At 41.0% G+C, this 17747-nt stretch overlaps 1 protein-coding gene across 5 annotated transcripts; it reads left to right on the top strand.

Moving 5' to 3' along the window:
* The first annotated feature begins 744 nt into the window (after positions 1–744).
* LOC148818506 (uncharacterized) lies at positions 745–16294 on the top strand. 5 transcript variants are annotated; one of them, XM_088936603.1, is made up of 20 exons: positions 745–873; positions 1461–1573; positions 2618–2741; positions 3014–3107; positions 4505–4655; positions 5228–5399; positions 6683–6808; positions 7120–7188; positions 7818–7940; positions 8733–8888; positions 9072–9125; positions 10716–10924; positions 11051–11130; positions 11361–11471; positions 12561–12641; positions 12949–13053; positions 13858–13976; positions 14368–14493; positions 14778–14826; positions 15582–16294. In XM_088936603.1, the coding sequence occupies exons 2-20, from the start codon at positions 1468–1470 to the stop codon at positions 15648–15650; spliced, it is 2124 nt and encodes a 707-aa protein (XP_088792729.1). In that variant the 5' UTR covers positions 745–873; positions 1461–1467; the 3' UTR covers positions 15651–16294. The 5 variants fall into 5 exon arrangements, with proteins under 5 accessions (XP_088792729.1, XP_088792728.1, XP_088792731.1 ...); XM_088936602.1 differs by having other exon boundaries at positions 756–853; XM_088936605.1 differs by lacking the exon at positions 11361–11471 and having other exon boundaries at positions 756–853.
* Positions 16295–17747: the final 1453 nt, after the last annotated feature.

Below are 17747 nucleotides of genomic sequence, written 5' to 3'. Positions count from 1 at the left end.
TGGTTAAACTCTGCCCACTTAAACCCTAAAAGGATCAAATATTTGATAGTATATCCGCACCCCTCTGCACTGTGTTGAAGTATTCAAGCTTCTGCCCGCCCTAGAAATTACTGAAATTGTAAGCGTGGTTATATTTTAATTTTTTCCCCTCAATATAAGTATATAAACTAAGAGAGGTTGCTTTTCACCTTAAAATAAGTTGGACGTATTCCTCATTAAAAAAACATAATGGGTAATATCTGATAAAATACCCGTAAAAAAATCTATTTTAATTTATAAAAGCGATTTTCAACATTATTAAAGGTGGAGTTGATCTTTTTTCATTACGATTTGCATATATAAGAGAGAAGATAATAGAGAGATAAGGATAATAGAGAACAAAAGTGCTTTAAACTGCAGCAAACTCGCAAAGGTATCCTCCAAATGATTTGTAGTAGATGCACTGTTCATAAACGAACAGCCCTTGCAGTGCTACTGTTATTAGCCAAATTAAGATTTCTTTTTATCATGGGGGGTAAAATCCGAAGCCGACTTTATGAACAAGCTGACTATCTCTGGCGCACGCTTTGCACCGGAGTGTACCTGTATATTTCTAATTAATTTCATACCAACGTGATTTTTCATTTGGTGAGTAGTGGCATGATGTGAATGAAATGCAGAAAGAGGAAAAAACGCCGACTGGCGGCTTTAATTACTACTCAGAGCCCCGACAAGCACCTGAGGAAGTTAGTGACTCCAACTTCCGCCTACAAATTAGTGTGTGACCGCCATAGCGCGCTAAAATTGAAGACAGGCTGGAGTGCAGTGGAGAGGGACATAAGTTTGGAAAGCTTGGAGATAAATCGTCAAACAGGTTTGCAGAAATTTCAGCCGGTGAATTAACTTCAAATGTGTTTAAAACCATGATCTACAGAGGCTGTGTTGACGTCTTCTAGCAGAATTGATATTGGTGCGCTGTTTCTCGAGTTAACTTTCAGCACTGACGAGAATCATCACGATAGCCTAAAATAGGATAGGCATTTAAAATTTAGGATGAATAACTTGGTTGTCACGATGAGACTACCCGATCAAAAACCTATTGTGGACTGGACTTAAAAGTTTTATGCACACTCGATCTCTTTGTTGTGGTAGGAGCGTGTCCGTCATCGAATCCTGCAATTACTTAAAATTGACTTGGATTTAAAATTAAAGCCCCGAGTAAAAAGTCTGTGGAAACAAGCAAGGAAATGGCGAATAATTTAGTGAAGAAAGGGGTCGTGTGTATAGTAAGCATAGACCTGAGCTGTTTAATTGTGACTGTTAAAGGGCAGCTGAGGTGTACGTGTGTTCTGGGGGGGATATTATTGATCTGAGCATAAAACGGAAACATAAAATAGCCTTGTGCTGAAGCTTCTCAAATCAATGAATGCTTTCTATGTAATTTATCTCAATTCTGTGAATCTGCACCCAAACCAAAACAGCAAACCCATGGAGGCAGAAGACGTCATTGTTATTAGTGACGATGAAAATGACACTCCAGAAATCTTTGAGGACTCTTCCTTGATGATTTTGGAAGACTGCGCTGATAAAAGAGGTAAAAACCTGGGCAAATGGCCTTAAATTTGCTTAATCTTAAAGTGTTAACTTGCAACAGAGGTCACACCTTGGATTTAGTAATTGCAAATGACCCTTTTGGTTCTGGCTGATCTTGAACTAATCCATTCTGATCACCTAGCTGCTCTCTTTGGTTTATAATTCCCTGTCTCACACTCTTCAGCCTCCACATGTGGAAAATATTGTAAACACATAATTATTCCTTTTCGGAAACGGACGGAAGACTATGTCCTTTGTTCTCTGACTGTAGCCGAAAAGCTGGTCAACACATTAGTCTTTTCTGGAATTGATTACTGCAGCTGTCAGCTTGCTGGGGTGTCTAAATCCTTGCAAATCTCAGTTTGTCCAGAATTTTGCAGCCAGAATCCTGACCAGGTCTTGTGCAAGGGATGACATTACTCCTGCCCTGGAGTCCTTGCACTGGCTTCCTCTCCGCTTTTGTGTCGACTAAAAAAAATACGCATGCTCTACATAGCTTGGCCTACATTTTAAACCCATGTTTTAATTGTGCTACATTTGTTACTTTTTCTCCTTGTTAAGTTTTTTTTTTACTGAAAAGTGCTTGGAGAATTTACTTTTAAAGAAAATTATATAAAATAAAGATTATTGGAATGATGTAGGGCTTGGGCCCTCTATAATTCATGTTTGCCAAAATGTTTCTAATAACAGCAGTGTGTTTAAAAGCAATGTTAAATGTGCACCCTTCTGTTTTTAAAATAATCAATGATTTTGTATATGCTTTTTATTTTTGTATCCATAGTTACTCTGTTAATATGGCAAAGGAATGTAAGGTTCGAACAGAGAGCGTATATTATTGGTAATCCATATGCGGTATAACACTGTATTTGGAAAAAAATTACAAAGCCACTATTTACATCTAAATATTATGTTTGTGCAACAGTGATCTTGAGAAGCTTTTTTAAAAAAGTTTTCTTCTATTCCAAACATGTTGACATGAATTCTGGGGTACAGTGTGTTCATCCAGCTCTGACATTTTTTTTTCCCCATTGTCATTTTCTGCAAGATTCTTCGTTTTTGGAACAGGAAAAATCCAACGAAGTTATTGACGACGAATTGTTAATTACATTTTCTCAAAGGGCTGTGGTCTTGCCCCACGCGCGGTATGACTGCACGACCTATCTTTTCAGGTATGTACAGTGAGCTTTCAGGTTTAAGGAATCTTGTATTGAAACCCGTTACCAGTCCATTATAGCAGCCTCAGAGAGGCCACTGCCTTTAGATTCACCTATGGTCATTAAGTACATTACTAGTAATTTATTTGTGTGTGGGTTTGCTGTTGCGCACATCTATTCTGTCAATAATAGATCAATTTATTAAGTCCCTGTGGCCACCTAATTGTGAGTATTTGAAAATGGGCACCACACCATTAAGATGTGAGAAATGTATTTTGTTTTTGTAGCAAAACTGAAGCTGAGATGAATGCCCCTGTTGAAGACAATCATAAGTTCTGTGAACAGTGTTATTGCTACATCTGTGATAAGTTAGCATCAGAGGTAAGGATAGGTTTATTGTGACTATATGTGTAGTTTGCTTCCGATGGTGGATTAAGCTCAACTGCTGCTTTAAAATGTCTTAATAAAGCTGTAAAAGTCAGCTGATGTCTTAATAGATGGTATAAATGCAACCAGATTCTTTTTAAGGAGTCTGAAGGAATGGCCATCTCCAGTAATGGCTCAGAAACGGATTAGACATCCCAGATGTTGCGTACGTTCAGGCTGTCTATAAAACTAGGCATGTCAAGGGGAGGCCGTAACCTTTAGGCTATCAAAAGGTAACACCCCTGCAACACAGGAAATCTAAAATAATCCCCGTGGGGAACTAGTACGTGGATAGACTTATATGGGTTGCCGTCCAACATTTTGCTACTATGCCTCTCATGAAAATCAAGAAAATGACTTGCGCCTAAAAATTTATCTTAAAAAAAACAATTTTGTAAACTGCAACAGATGTCTGTTATCTTTTCTGTAGAAACACTGTGCTGAAGATGCCTAGAGATAAGATCACTTTATTAGCCATGTACAATTTCTTGCAGTAGGAGTTTCTTTTCACATACCCCAGCTTGCTCTCCATGAGACACGCAGATGGGGGGGGAGAGAAGCTTGGGGTCAGAGCGCAGGGTCAGCCATTTATACGGCGCCCCTGGAGCAGTTGGGGTTAAGAGCCTTGCTCAGGGGCCCAACGGAGTAGGATTCCTCTGCAGCCGCGGGATTTGAACCGGCAACCTCCCAGCCACAAGCGCAGATCCTTAGCCACAGTGCCACCACTCCGCCCCCCTGGATTATGCTAGATGATGCTAATTATTAGAACAGAGGGAGGGGTCTGAGTGAGACTACTTTAAATTAAGATGCATGGTAAACAATGCTAAGGATCTGCGCCTGTGGCTGGAAGGTTGCCAGTTCGTATCCCGCGGCCGGCACAGGAATCCTACTCCATCGGGCCTCTGAGCAAGGCCCTTAACCCCACCTGCTCCAGGGGTGCCGTATAAATGGCTGACCCTGCGCTCTGACCCCCAGCTTCTCTCCCTGCCTGTGTGTCTCATGGAGAGCAAGCTGGGGTATGCAAAAAGACAAATTCCTGATACAAGAAATTGTATATGGCCAATAAAGTGATCTTATGTTCTCCACATTTGTTTTCCCCAAACTTCCTACCTATAATAGTTCCTGGTGTTTCTTTAGAAATTACTGTGCCACGCACATAGAAAATAAACCACATTCTTCACCCCTCAATTCCAAGGGGAAAATGTATTACTGTAAGCCTTTTGGAATATCAATGAAGAAGGTGAAGTGTCTTCATCGCAGCTTTAGTCTTATACTAATTCTTTATAATGTTTAATTTTTCTGTATCCACACTGTACCTCATTTTGCAAACTACGTATCTATTTTTTTTGCAGTGCCATGTCTGGATTTCCCCTGGAAATTGTCATTGCAATTCCCACAAATGGAGCACCTTCTGGAAGGCATGGAGAGACAAGAAAGCGCTGGGATACCTTGAGATGTTTCATTTTGACCTGCTGGAAGTGGATGCTGACTTGAGACAAGCTGGTGTGTCTCCTCATCGTACCATTTCTAATGATATTAACCCCTTCAGCTTTGGTGCCATATACCAGGCCGATAAACCCATTTGTATGTCGCAGCTTGATGTGCCTGAGATGGTGCTGACGTGTTCAGATCGGGACTGTCCAGTTCCGTTCATGGAGAACTGGCCTGTCTCTGTTTTTTTTCTAAGTTTCTTTATCTCAGCATCTTCTGGAAAGCTGGGAGAAGTCACATTGGTCCAGTTAAGCCAATAATGGTTTAACTCATTAAGTTGTACTGGAGCCTACAGATAAAGGCTCTCCAGGACAAGGATTAGACAGCCCTTGTGGCACAGTGAGAAAATGGTATATGTAAGTCACAGTTTCCGAACATCCACCTTGGAGGAGAGTTGGTTTTAATTCTTCATTACACTCAAACTCTGAACTACCTTGTTGATCCAATTAGTGGATTAACAGGGCTAATATAACGCCTTTCCTCAGTTTTCAGGTGGTCTATAACGAACCTGAAATCTGAGGGGGGAGGAGTTTGGCTTGAAAAAAAAAGTTAACCCGTCGCATGCTTTTTCATTTTCTTTTCAGAATTTCACCTGATGCAGTTTGAAGCCGATTTATCATCCGAGTACAGCAAGTTCTTACAGGGACGGTTGATTTCTCTGGAAAGTCTCTACGCTTGTTCGTGCTACTGCCATGCGGCCATGGCGAAGAAATGCCAGCGGTGCTCTTCGAATCACGCAACCGTGCTCGCTTACGAGTAAGTCTGCAGCTCCGGACCTGGAGAGCCCCAGTCCAGACGGCCTTCCAGGCCTCCGGCTTCAAAAGACTGGCGACGCCTGTGAAGTGTTGAATCGACTAATCTGTCCAGTTAAGAGAACTCTCTTTCTTGAAGACTGGAAAGTGCAAGTTGGAGGAGTTGATTTAATAGTGACCTGCAAAACCTGATGAATTGGGGCTCTCCAGGACCAGAGTTAAAGATCTCTGGTTTATAGAATTTTTTTTACAAATGTGAAAGCTTTTTTTTCCCCCCCTCAGTTTCAGTCTTTCATAGCCATATAATAACATTGGGTATACATAGCAATATGTGCAGTTTGGGCTGTTGCGTTGTGGAGAGCTGGATATTGGAAGGCCTGGTGTCTTCTGAGTTTTGCTCCATCCACCTTCTCAGTTGGTCTGATTCTTTAATAATTACTGCACTCTGAGGGGATTTATAGGTAGCTCCGTCTTGAATGAAGTGATTGTCTTGGGTAATCAACTGTAATCTGATTTAGAAAATTTGGTTAACTGTTCAATTCGCTACTTGGGTTGGCACAAAAACCAGTAGATGCAGGACCCTCCAGGGACTGAGCTTGAGAGCCCAGGGCAGGTGTCACGATGAGAAAGGTAAATTGTACCCACAGACATCTCCCTGGCCATTCCCGGATTCTTTTGCCTCTCTCCACACTTGTTCTTTTTATTTAACGATGAAAGGGTTAACAGATGTTGCTTTATACAAAATAATTTTCTGCTTTCATCTTTTATGTAATTATTTACATTATGTCGGCATAGAAGGGAGGTTACATATGCAAATGTTCAGTAAAGACACAACAAACACCTTAGGGTCCACACAAAGATTGGTTCATCTTCTTTCACAGGATAAAATCAGGTCTCGGAAGGGTCCTAAATTCAATGCAGGTGTGCCAGTATTTGCTAAACCTCTCCGTCTGTAGTCTCGGAAAAAGGTTTCTTTTCCATTATATCAATTCCTGCACAACACCGGTCCATTAAGGGTTAAATGTATTTTTGGGCATGACTGGAATACTTGTAAATGAGTTGCTCCTTGCTTTCCACTGAAGCTCCAACATTATGAACTGCTTCCTTTTTGTTTTGCTTAAATTTTAGAACTGATTAAAGTTTTTTTTTTTTCCCCAACAAAACTTCCACAAACTGGAGAACTTGTGGAGCTTTGTTGAAATCTGCATACGTTCTTCCACTGATCCTGGAAAGTTTGATCATTGTCCTTCCCTCCCCCCCCCCCGATTTATTTAAATATCTCCTCAGCTATTCCGAAGTGTACAAGATTGTATTCCTGTTCTTGGATAAAGCAGAGAGAGAAAAAGCAAGAAAGTCCGCAGTAATGTTGCTGGGAGCAGCCAAATATATTGTAGCACACAAGCAGCCATCTAGGTATGTTGTACATCATGAATTCATTTTTGACCACAATGTGCAAGGCCTGTGAAGGTAAATGGTAAACTTCTGAAGGTACTTCTTGCTTTTGCAGTAACGCTGTCTTGATCTGTTTTCTAACATACTGTAGCATGATGTGATATTCCACATTTTCTGGTTCGTTTCCCTACCTTGTGGTATTGAATATTTGTGTATATTGTTTTTCAAGTCAATGTGATCATTTCCCACAGAAAATACCACAAGTAATATAACTAATAGTTTATGCATATTCCTAAGAATATTCATTTAAATGACTTATTTTTTTTGTACAGCCTTTGTTTATCAAGCAATACAGATTATAGAGCACGTGCTTCAGAAGCCATTCCTTTATTGCTGTTGAGGTAAGCCCTGTTTATTGTACAGTTGAAGTTCTATTAAATATAACTAGTCTAAGAAGTGGTAGAAGTTATAGCTCCCCAGTCGCATCTAAATCTATTAATATCGGTACACAGGCTGCAATGAACAAGGAGAGTTTAATTCCACACTGAAAAGTAGAACAAAAAATAGTGATCTTTCTGCTTTTCAGTGTGGCTTTAACCTCTACATGTGCCTTATTAGAACGTATGCTAACCTTAAGTTTGGTTGTGGTCATCAACCCTGAATCACACTGCAAAGGGAAGCTTTTTATATTGTAGGGCAATTGTCTCATAATGAATCCTTTGAGTGAAAACTTATGCATTTCAAAGTTGGTTTTTACGGATATTTATCACCAAGTACTAAACACAACCATCTGAGCAGACTGCTTTCTGACAGTCCATGCTGATCATGTACTGTATCTGCAGTTGAAAGGTGTCGGTTTGTATGTGGTGGAATAACACTCTGGAAAATCGCCCAGGTTCTAGATGCAGAGCACGCTGACTGGCTGTTTTACCGTGGAATTTCTCACTTGGAAATTCATTTTAACACTTACGGATAAGTAAAATCTGATTTTTCTTTTATTTTGCTGTGGTAAAACTTTTGTTTGTTGCAGGATTACCAATATACTTCAGACTTTACTGGTTACCTCTGACTTCAGCCCCTCGTTCTCAAAGAAGCTAAAAACTTTCGTTCAGTCACTTGTTCTGCCAGCTAATTGCACATCGTTTTATAATAGGTAAGCTTTACCTTAGTCAAAGATCAATGCTATAATATTGTGATCACTTTGAAATGTTTTAAACGGCTTTGTAAAGCTTGTCTGGTGTCACAGTGGTCAGCATTGCTGCCTCACAGCACCAGGGTCCAGTGTTCATTTCCAGACGTTTGGTGCTGTCTGTGTGGAGTTTGTATGTTCTCCTGTGTTTGCATGGATTTCCTCTGGGTGCTCTGGTTTCCTCCCACAGTCTAAAGATATACTGGCAGGTTAGTTGGTTTAATTTAATGTTTTTAATGTTTCTTTATTAGCCCTATACAATTTCTTGCATTAGGAATTCGTCTTTTTTCGCATACCCCAGCTTTTCTCCATGGAGACACAGACACACAGACAGGGAGAGAAGCCTGGGGTCAGAGCGCAGGGTCTGCCATTGTACGGCGCCCCTGGAGCAGTTAGGGTTAAGGGCCTTGCTCAGGGGCCCAACGGAGTAGGATTCCTCTGCCGGCCGCGGGATTTGAACCGGCAACCTTCCAGTCACAGGCGCAGATCCTGGGAAGATTCTCACTGGTGTTTTTGTGTGTGTGTCTGTGTGTGCCCTCTGAAGGACTGGCATCCCATCCAGGGTATACCCCTCCTTGTGCCCATTGCCAGGATAGGCTCTGGCTCCCCTGCAATCCTGAATTGGATGACGTGCTAATAGGAAATGGATGAATGAACACTTCTCGGTGGTCTGATCATGTTCTCGCACGTTTTGTTAACGGTGTGATCAGAGAAAGTCTACCAGCCTTGAAAGATTTGCCCGGATTTGTGTTCCAGCGTCAACGTCATCCCCTGGGACGATGCTTTACTGTCAGCTGTCCTGAGAGGACAGAACATCTCTGGGGAGCGAGTTGTGAAGGGAAGGAAAGAGACCCTGTTTGAGCCCATACAGGTGGTGAAGACCCGGGTGGCGAAACTCAAGGAGCAGCAGAAGTAAGGCACTGCCAGTTCTTTAAAACATGGTTGGCACATTCTTCTTTTCATTACAAAAAAGTTCAGTTCTTAGCCGAGACGAGAACAGCAAGACACTTAAAACCTAGTGCTTTCCATGCGATGTTTCTTGCAAGCTCTGCTGTGTAGGAAGCTACTGTGAAAATTTTCATTTTTTCTTCTCAGGTACAGGGAGCTGGCTCGATACCTCAAGGTTGTGAAAAGCACTGAGAAGGCTTGGTAAGTACAAGTGTAGACTTTCCGGTTTTAAATTCTTAGGATGACATTTCTTTCGCATTGCCATCAATGGATTCTGCTTAACCGACTTTCAAATCTTTTAAGGCTGGTAGAATTTGTCTGATCATGCCATTAATGAAACCTGCTGACACACAATGAGACCAAGGACAAGCTAGCATTCTTCCCTTTTCCAAACAGTTCATCAAATGTAGGGTTGTGAGGGATCTGTAGCCTGTCTGAGCTTGCATTGGGCACAAGACAGGATGGAATGCCAGTCCATGCCAGGGCACACAGGTGCAAACACACACTCACACCAGGGCACTTTTCCCAGAAGGCAGTTAACCTGATTGTGTATCTTTGGACTGTGGGGAGGGGTGCTGGACCACTTTAGCATTCTGATCAGGGGTCTCTGACCCTTGTCCCAGGGAGCCCCAGTTGAGAAATGGGTAAGACTGATGAATCAAGGAAGTAATCTGTTCAGTTATGAAACTTTTGGTGTCTGAGAGGTGAGTTGTACTAAACGATCTCTGCTTTCTTTAGAAAGGGTCTACCGAATGCAATATGCATGGACTTATTCATAACTGCAACAGGTGTCTTTAGACCTGGATAGCCCTACAAAAACTCTCCAGACGAGGGCTGGTGGTGCTTGGTCTAATGTATATTAAATGTAAATCTAGTCCTCAGTCAATTTATGTCATTAAATAAGTGCAGATTTTCATCCCATATCTGCAATTCCGGCAGTCCTCCAGGACTGAAGTTGTGCACCACTGGTATAAATCTTCCTTTTATTCCAAGCCACTGGCACGACCTGGAAAAAGCTGCACATGTTTTGCAGGGTTCTCCAGGTCTGATCTTTTAAGGGTCATAGTGCAGCAGGTTTTATTTAAACTAAGCTTAAGCCTGAGATGCACTAATTTAACCCTCTTCTAGATATGTTGTGCTGGTCATGCTATAAGGAGACCTGCAAAACCTGCTGAATTATTGTACTCGGGGGCCAGATTTCTGGTGGGTGAGTTCTAGTTTGGTACTAAATCTAGTACCTGCAAATGTACCCATGTCAATAAAACTCCTCTACTATTTCTACTGGAGATCATTGGAATCCTTATTCACACTGATCTCTGAGGACATGCACAGTACAACAGACAACATCATACAATGTAGATGCATCGCAAGCATAATAACAACAACCAGGGACAATAAATATTTAGTAGTGGGGGGGAAAAAACATGGTAGACCATACAAAAAGTGCATAGTGTAGATGTGTATTGCATCTGAGGCATTGCAGCTGTTGAGTATGTGTACTGTGGTACGGTAAACGCTGTTCTTTAGTCAAGTGGTCTGTGCTTTGATAGTGTGGTACCGCTTGCCTAGGCTCAGGGAGGAGAACAGTTTAGTTCAGTCTAGTGTTGACATAGTTTGGACTGAAGCGTCAATGAAGCAGCTGGTCACAGCTTCTCCACGAGACATTGTCAGACTTATCTTAACTTTTAAATAAAACTCTGGTCCAGTAGTATATGTACAGTGGTCTAGTTAGTAGCTTGGGCCCCCTTTTTTGATTTTTTAAAAGGATTTTTTGTTTGTTTTTTTTCGTAGTTTACAAAGCATGAGGGATTACTTGCCACTCTTCTTGTGCAAGGCTGGGGAGTTCATGTTGGCAAGCGACAGTTTTTTCTTCAACTCGGCTGCGTTTTGCTGCATTGCCTGTCGGCTGACTCCCATGCAGTTCGGCGTGTACCTGAAAATCCTGCGCAGCGGACAAGTGCTGGAGCCGTTTGCCTCGGCAAAGTGGGAATTAGTCAAAGGTTACTCGAGGCAATTTGCATCCTTTGAGGAAAAGAACGGAGTTAATAAACCCTTCGGTTTGTTTAACTCCGTATGTGCAGTATGATTTTTTTTTTATACTGTTCAATTTTTCTTTTTTGCTTTAGGTGCCAAACCTCTGAAGAAGTGTGATCTTATCAAGACTGGCATTCGAATAATGAACTACAACTCGGCAGTGTTCAGTCATGTAAGAACTGTTAATGTTTCTCACCCACATTCATGCTATGCATATAAAAATGTATTATTCTAGACAAAAGGCTCCAAAAGCCACATCCTAATGTTGAGGTGCTGCTTTTTCAGCAACAATTGCCGAAAGTATTTCAACAAGTTGCTTGTGTCTGTACCAGAAAAGGCTTCTTCCCGTTTTGCTTTTGTATGTGGTAAAAATAATGTGAAGCATTGGTGCATTTTTATTAGCCTGCGAGCTGGGCGGATCTCATCCAGGCAGCGTGCAGCTCTGAGGAGTTGGCAGAAGGTGGCCTTTTCACCTGTGTTACATTGCAAGAACCCGATGAAGGATTTCAGCAGGTAGAGATCTTCAGTTGACTGTCCGTGAACTTAACATAATATAACTCCTATAATTAGTTGAGTTCTCATTTCTCATCTCCTAAAATATTGTGACCCTTTGTCATATGGTGCTTAAATATTTTCCTTCAATATGATTTTATTAATAATGTATAATAACTTGATTTTTCTCCCCATTTGCAATGTCTGGTGATTACCTTAAGGAATAGCTACCTTAAGAGCACACTCCTTTCCTATCTTAATGAAGCCTGCACTAAAACTGATTAGGTCATTAATTCAAAGGTGAACTGTGGTTCCGATTTCTCAGACTGGTTATTAAAATTTCGGACACAAAATAAATTCATTGGCGGTATAGAAAAAAAAGTTACGCACTTTCAAATTGACCACAAAATCGTGAACTTTGTGAAAGAACCAGAAGTCACCAAGTTGTCACAAACCCCCGGTCTCGCCACGGGTGAGAGCGAGAGTTCCCACGAATTGTGACGTGATGCGCCCTTCCCGCTCACTAGTCACATCGCGCTAGTCACTGTAAAGACTAATGTAGTGTGATGTAAAGACTGTGCGGCAGACTTCACTGCAGAAGGTTTCCAACGTGATCTGCATGCAGAGTTAACAAATTCTGTTAATTGGAAATCGAGAGCAATGTTTCTATTGGATTAAAAGAGATGTATTCACAAGCCTGTTTGTTTACAATGTAATAGGGCTGCCACACATCGCTGGAAGTTTTGTTGCCTCATTCTGAATCGCGGAACATGGCACTGCGCATACATGGAAATTTAGTCAATATTGTGATGTAAATTGGAGGTTTTACAAGTTACTGTGTAAATTTTATTTTTATTGTGATAGGAAATGCACTTATCAATGCTGATTCTAACCCCGAAATAGAAAATAACATTGCAGGTCCCCTTTGAAATAAAGGGGAAGAAATAAATGTCTATTTATTTAGAGTATGTTCAGGTTTTGGCTGTAAGATTGCTTGTGGAATGTGGGCATACGAAGACGTGTTATTAAGAGCTGAGTAATTCTGCATCTTATTTTTCTAGCACATGATGTCCAATTAATTCTAGTTTTACCTGCTCTTTCTTTTCACAGAAAACAAGAGAAATTGCCAGTGGTCTAATTGAGGATCTTAAAGCAAATCAAAGCATCAGCATTCCAAGACATTTTTACAAGGTGACTCATCTTTAATCAAAGCAGTGTTTTTGTTTCAGGCACTCATTAGTACTTGGCTGCACAAGATTTATTTTCCGTGCTTTTGTAAAGCATGTTTGAAGTCATTGCACCCAATTTCTTTCCTTCTGCATTCCAAGTTGCAGGAAAACCCTTTTTTTCTGATGCTTCATCAACTACATTTGTGAAATTTTAAAAATATAGCTTGCACATAATGGCCTTTTCACAGATTATTCAGAATAGTAAATAAGTTACATTTTTTGGTGTAGTTATGGAAGCATTAATTTTAATTTTATTTTTCACCCTATAGCAATTCCCAGACCAGGCTCTCCTGATGCTGGTTACTCAATCCCTGGCCTATAGACTGACTGTTCCCCAGAGGATTTCTGTCCTCGTTATTGTGATGGCTTTTAAGGTATAGATATCTCTGTATTTCACTTCAACTTGAAATGAAGTTATAATAATAAACTTTATTTTATATAGCACCTTTAAAGGTGGCTTTTCAAAGTGCTTTATAGAATGACAACCGCAACAAGAACAATAAAAAACACACAAGATAAACACGATGAGAATACACAGAGGAAACAGTAGATGGTGGTACTAAGTACAGTAGGAGCAGAGGAATAAAGAACCAGTTAAGTAAAGGCTCTTCTAAAGAAGGTTTTGAGTCTGGATTTGAAGAAGTTTAGAGAAGGTGACTCTCTGATTCCTTGGGGAGAGAGTCCCAGAGCTTGGGGGCATAACGGGAGAAGGCCCTGTTACCCATAGAATGTAGATGGGCTTGGGGGACAGTTAGGAGACCAGAATTAGAGGAGCAAAGGTTGTGAGGTGGGGAGTAGGGCGATAATGGATCAGACAGGTACTGAGGTGCCAAGCCATGCAGAGCCTTATAGATGAGCACGAGGATTTTGAAGTCGACACGGCACTTGACAGGAAGCCAGTGCAAGGACTCCAGGACAGGAGTAATGTGTTCACTTGCACTAGACCTGGTCAGGATTCTAGCTGCCGAATTTTAGAAATACTGGAGTTTGTTCAATGTGGATTTAGATACCCCAGCCGTAATTTTCTTGTTTGTGTCAAGTGTTAAGCAAAAATCTTGCAGATTGTGCCAGTAAAGCATTCTCATTTCTGTTACTATTTCTAGTTCAAGAGATATACATGATTGGTAGTAAACAATCATATGAAGTGGACTGATTTTTTTTCTTTACATTGATTTCAGCAAAATATCTGGGCGCTGAAATTCCTCTTCCGAAGTCTCAGTGTAAGCCCCGATGCCCTGGTTGTATTTGTTGATGGCCTCCTTGAGGATCTTTACAAGGATAATCTGCTGCTTTTCAGGTATTGCTGCCATTATGAGAGGCATAATAGAATGTCTATTTTTAAATTGCGAGTTACTTCAGTCCTTTAGGGGGTGTGCAAGCGAATTGTTTTTCTGATGTTTTTTCCTTTGTTACTGGTACATTAAATCGCCTGAATTAGTAGTGCCATCCGGGGAATTCTGCATGCACTGCTGGCATCCTGTTTCCTCCCACTGTTTAGGTGCCAGCCACATACAGTACTTCATATGAATGTGTCCTAAAAGTGGACTGGTGTCCCATCCAGTGTGGCTTGGCTGTCCCCTGTGTCTCCTGTTTAGGTCCTGTTTTCCCACAACCCTCTTGGGATAATGGAGAAACTCTTTTCCGCTGGCCCCGTACAATTGAGACTCCACTTTCCCTTTTTTCCCCAGAAAGTGCAGTGACCCAGACTACGAGTTCATCGGCGATTTCATCTTCTTCTGCCTGTCGTGCAGCTGCTCCTCTGTGGTGCGAGTGAGCCATCGACTTGTCGACAGTTTCTTGTATCAGTGGAATGAGTAAGATCTTTTTTTTCCCTGTCGCTCGTGTAGCAAATTATTTTGACAAAAATGGCTTCTAAAAAAAGCCATATCCTCTAAAATCGCCAGTTTTCTTTTTGGTAATGCGAGCGTGCATAGTTTTTCCAGTTGTTTTTCAATCTCCACTCTCCAGCCCATATGTCATATGCTTATCGGAATAATTCTGCAAGTGCAATTTTAGACTTGAATTTATCAGTCTTTTCATACAGTTCATGTTTAATTTTTTGACATTCTCTATGTGCTTTTTTTTTTAAATGTTCCAGGCGGCGGTTTCGCTGGCAGTTCTACCTTGGCTCAAAGCTTCAAAGATCTGTAAGGAATCTAATTTTTCCTTTTAAGTTGATCTTGTTGTGGTACATTAGTTGAGTACACATGGCGAGGTTTCCTGTATTTTGAAACAGTTTGCAGATGGATTAGCTATGATGGCATTTTTCACTACATTTTGGATAAAGACTGTGCCCCTGCCTAGATTTATTCAGGCCTCTGGTGAAATGGAAACAAATATACATTGCATCATATTTGATATCATTGAGTACAAGGGTAACATTAACACCTCAAAGTATTCTTTGAAGTTAAATCCAACACATTGACAGTACTATTTTGAACACTGGAAGTGCTTTGGTTGCCTCCAGGAGAACTGCATATATGTCTCAAGGGTTCCTGTTTTCCTGGGGGTATAGGAGGAGGTAATACCTGGAGATTAGTCAGTAGTAGAGTGCGTAATCATAGGTAAGATCAGAGCTCTTCGAAGACTGCAGATGAATAATCATTGACTCGTACAAGCTGGGGTGGATAGGAATGAATCTGTTGATTTCCACTCTAGTATTTGGGGAAGTCTCCCACATTTTGAAATTAAAACGCTAATCCATGCTACCTCACACTGGATTTTGATGCGCTATTTATCAAAATCTTTGCCTCCCCCCAGAGAAGATGCCTTGGAAAAACTAGTTTAGTGGAAAATGCAGTGTAAAGGTTAAATAATTGCTAGCTTAACCTGTGAATGTTGAAAAGTAGTAAGTTTGGCAATTTGCAATATCCCGTTTAAACATGTTGGTATCTTTTTCTAGGATCTTCCTCATCTGGCTGTATCGAGCCGGTTTCAGACGCTGATGAGGAGGTTGAAGGGTGCTGCTTGAACATGGCCTTGGCCACAGGTTACGTATTGTCTGAAGATCTGCACTAGTGGACTTCAATTCCAGTCATGAAGAACTGGTGTAGCTATAGGCTTTAACTCAACTTATGGAGCTATTTTATGGACAGATTTGGACCAGTTTCACATCTCCCAGCTCTGGAAATGCAGTGTTTAAAGCAAGCTAAAAAATCTACATGGACTAGCCCATAACTGAAGACTACTAATCTACATGGTTCAGAAAAGACAACTGGACTTGACTACCATTCATTATTTATTCAACTGTTCATTCAAGGCCTGTACAGTGTTTCTATCAAAGCACTGTAATCATTTACGACCTCTTGAAACTTTCGTTTTCTTAAAAGGTTTCAAAGCTTCTTTAGCCTTTTTTTTAAATATTAGGAAGCTACATTTTTTTTTAAAGTTGCAAAAAATTGTCCATATTGTGAATTGCAGGAAACCTCTTTTGTACAGCACAATAGTTTCTGATGGATGTACAGAACTGTACGGTTTGCATTATTAGCAATTTGTCATATTTTAAGTTCTCACAATAGCAAGCAATTCCTTTTGCTTGCTTTAAGAAGACTGTTTAAGAAAATTGAATGTGATAGAGCTGTTTCAAATTATATACCATTAAAAATGCACATCATTTACATCTCGGTTTTATTTTCGGAGGAACAGGAATGGGGATTGCACTCATTAAATATTTCATGGGTGGCCTTTCTATCGAAGCCACTAGTTTTGCTTTGTAAATTCCAGGAAGCCATCATCTTTATTTTCATTGCAAAGATGAGAAATCTGGACTATGCAGTACAATACCCATTTAGTTTACAAAAGGTAAATCATTCACTATTTCATGAATGTTGAATTTTGTAATTATATATTAAGTGCCTTTTGCACTTTAGAAGTAAGCAGCGATGTTTAAGTAATTATACAGTATAAATGAAATTACTTTTTCTGGGTTATGAGGTGTTTGTCAATTGTACATTTACTTTCTATTTCTATTACTAATACACACCTTGTTATGATCTTAATTTGCAGAAGGGCATTAAAATTAAGTTATTTGCATTTTTTAAAATGTTTTGATCTTGTCGTGAGCGGTCTTAAAAATCCCCCAAAAAATGGGAAAGGAAATCTTTAAAAGCTAGCAGTGCTGTTTGATTTGAATTGAAGTAACCTTAGCATAAAAACAAACTTATTCACGACCAGCTGTTTTTGTAGAGGGCTCACTGACTTTCATTTCCCTCTGTGCATTCTCTGACCACTATTCTAATTCTGGATCACTGGGGAGCCTGTGCCCTCTTTGCAAGCAACGGGCAAAAGGCAGAGTACACCCTGGGTGGGATGCCAATTCATCGTATGGCACACACTCACAGGCAGGGCTGATTTTTTTCCAGAAACCAATTAACCTTCCAGTGTCTTGTGCACCTGAGGCAACTCAAGCCCACTGGGGCAGAACATGCAAACTCCATGCATGTATTCCCCAGGTCCAGCATTGAATCCAGGCCCTCAGCACTGTGTAGCAGTGGTAGCTACTATGTCACAATGCCATCCTAGCATTTATATATCTCACATAAGTTCACAATAGAGCCCCTGCTCACATGTTAACTGATGTAATGAAGGCAGCAGGTGTGGCCACCATTGAAAGCAATGGAGCCTGTGACTCTTGCTTTGGACTGGTTTACAAATGCTGTCGTATGGGATTCTTTCCTGTTCCTCTCGGAGAGCCTGGGCCAGAATGTCTGTTCATGTGGTCGTCTTGTTTTCTTCAGTGTTCAATGGAGCTCGAGGGTGAGAATGGGGGAATAGCACTACTTTTCCACAGGCAGCCTGAGGGGGGTGGTGCTCTACTGGCACATGGGCACATCAGCAGGGGCAATGGGAGAGCGCTCAGGCCTTGATCAGTTGAGGTAGGGCTCTGCACTCGCTGTGCTCTTAAACGGACACTCCTGCCCCCATCAGTGCACTCGTCCCTCGGGCTCGATTGCTGCATATCACACTGCACAGATTTCGTGCTCCGCTCTCCGGCGTCTGTTGGGGTGGTCCACGCACAACTTTCTCATTTACTAAGGTGGTGTGACGAAGGCAGCATTCTCTTTGATTT

Source organism: Atractosteus spatula, chromosome 18, assembly GCF_055471065.1.
Source record: "Atractosteus spatula isolate fAtrSpa1 chromosome 18, fAtrSpa1.hap1, whole genome shotgun sequence".
In the NCBI taxonomy this organism is placed as follows: Eukaryota; Metazoa; Chordata; class Actinopteri; order Semionotiformes; family Lepisosteidae; genus Atractosteus; species Atractosteus spatula.
The sequence above is the reverse complement of the archived record's forward strand: the minus strand, read 5'-3'. Positions and strand labels throughout refer to the sequence as shown.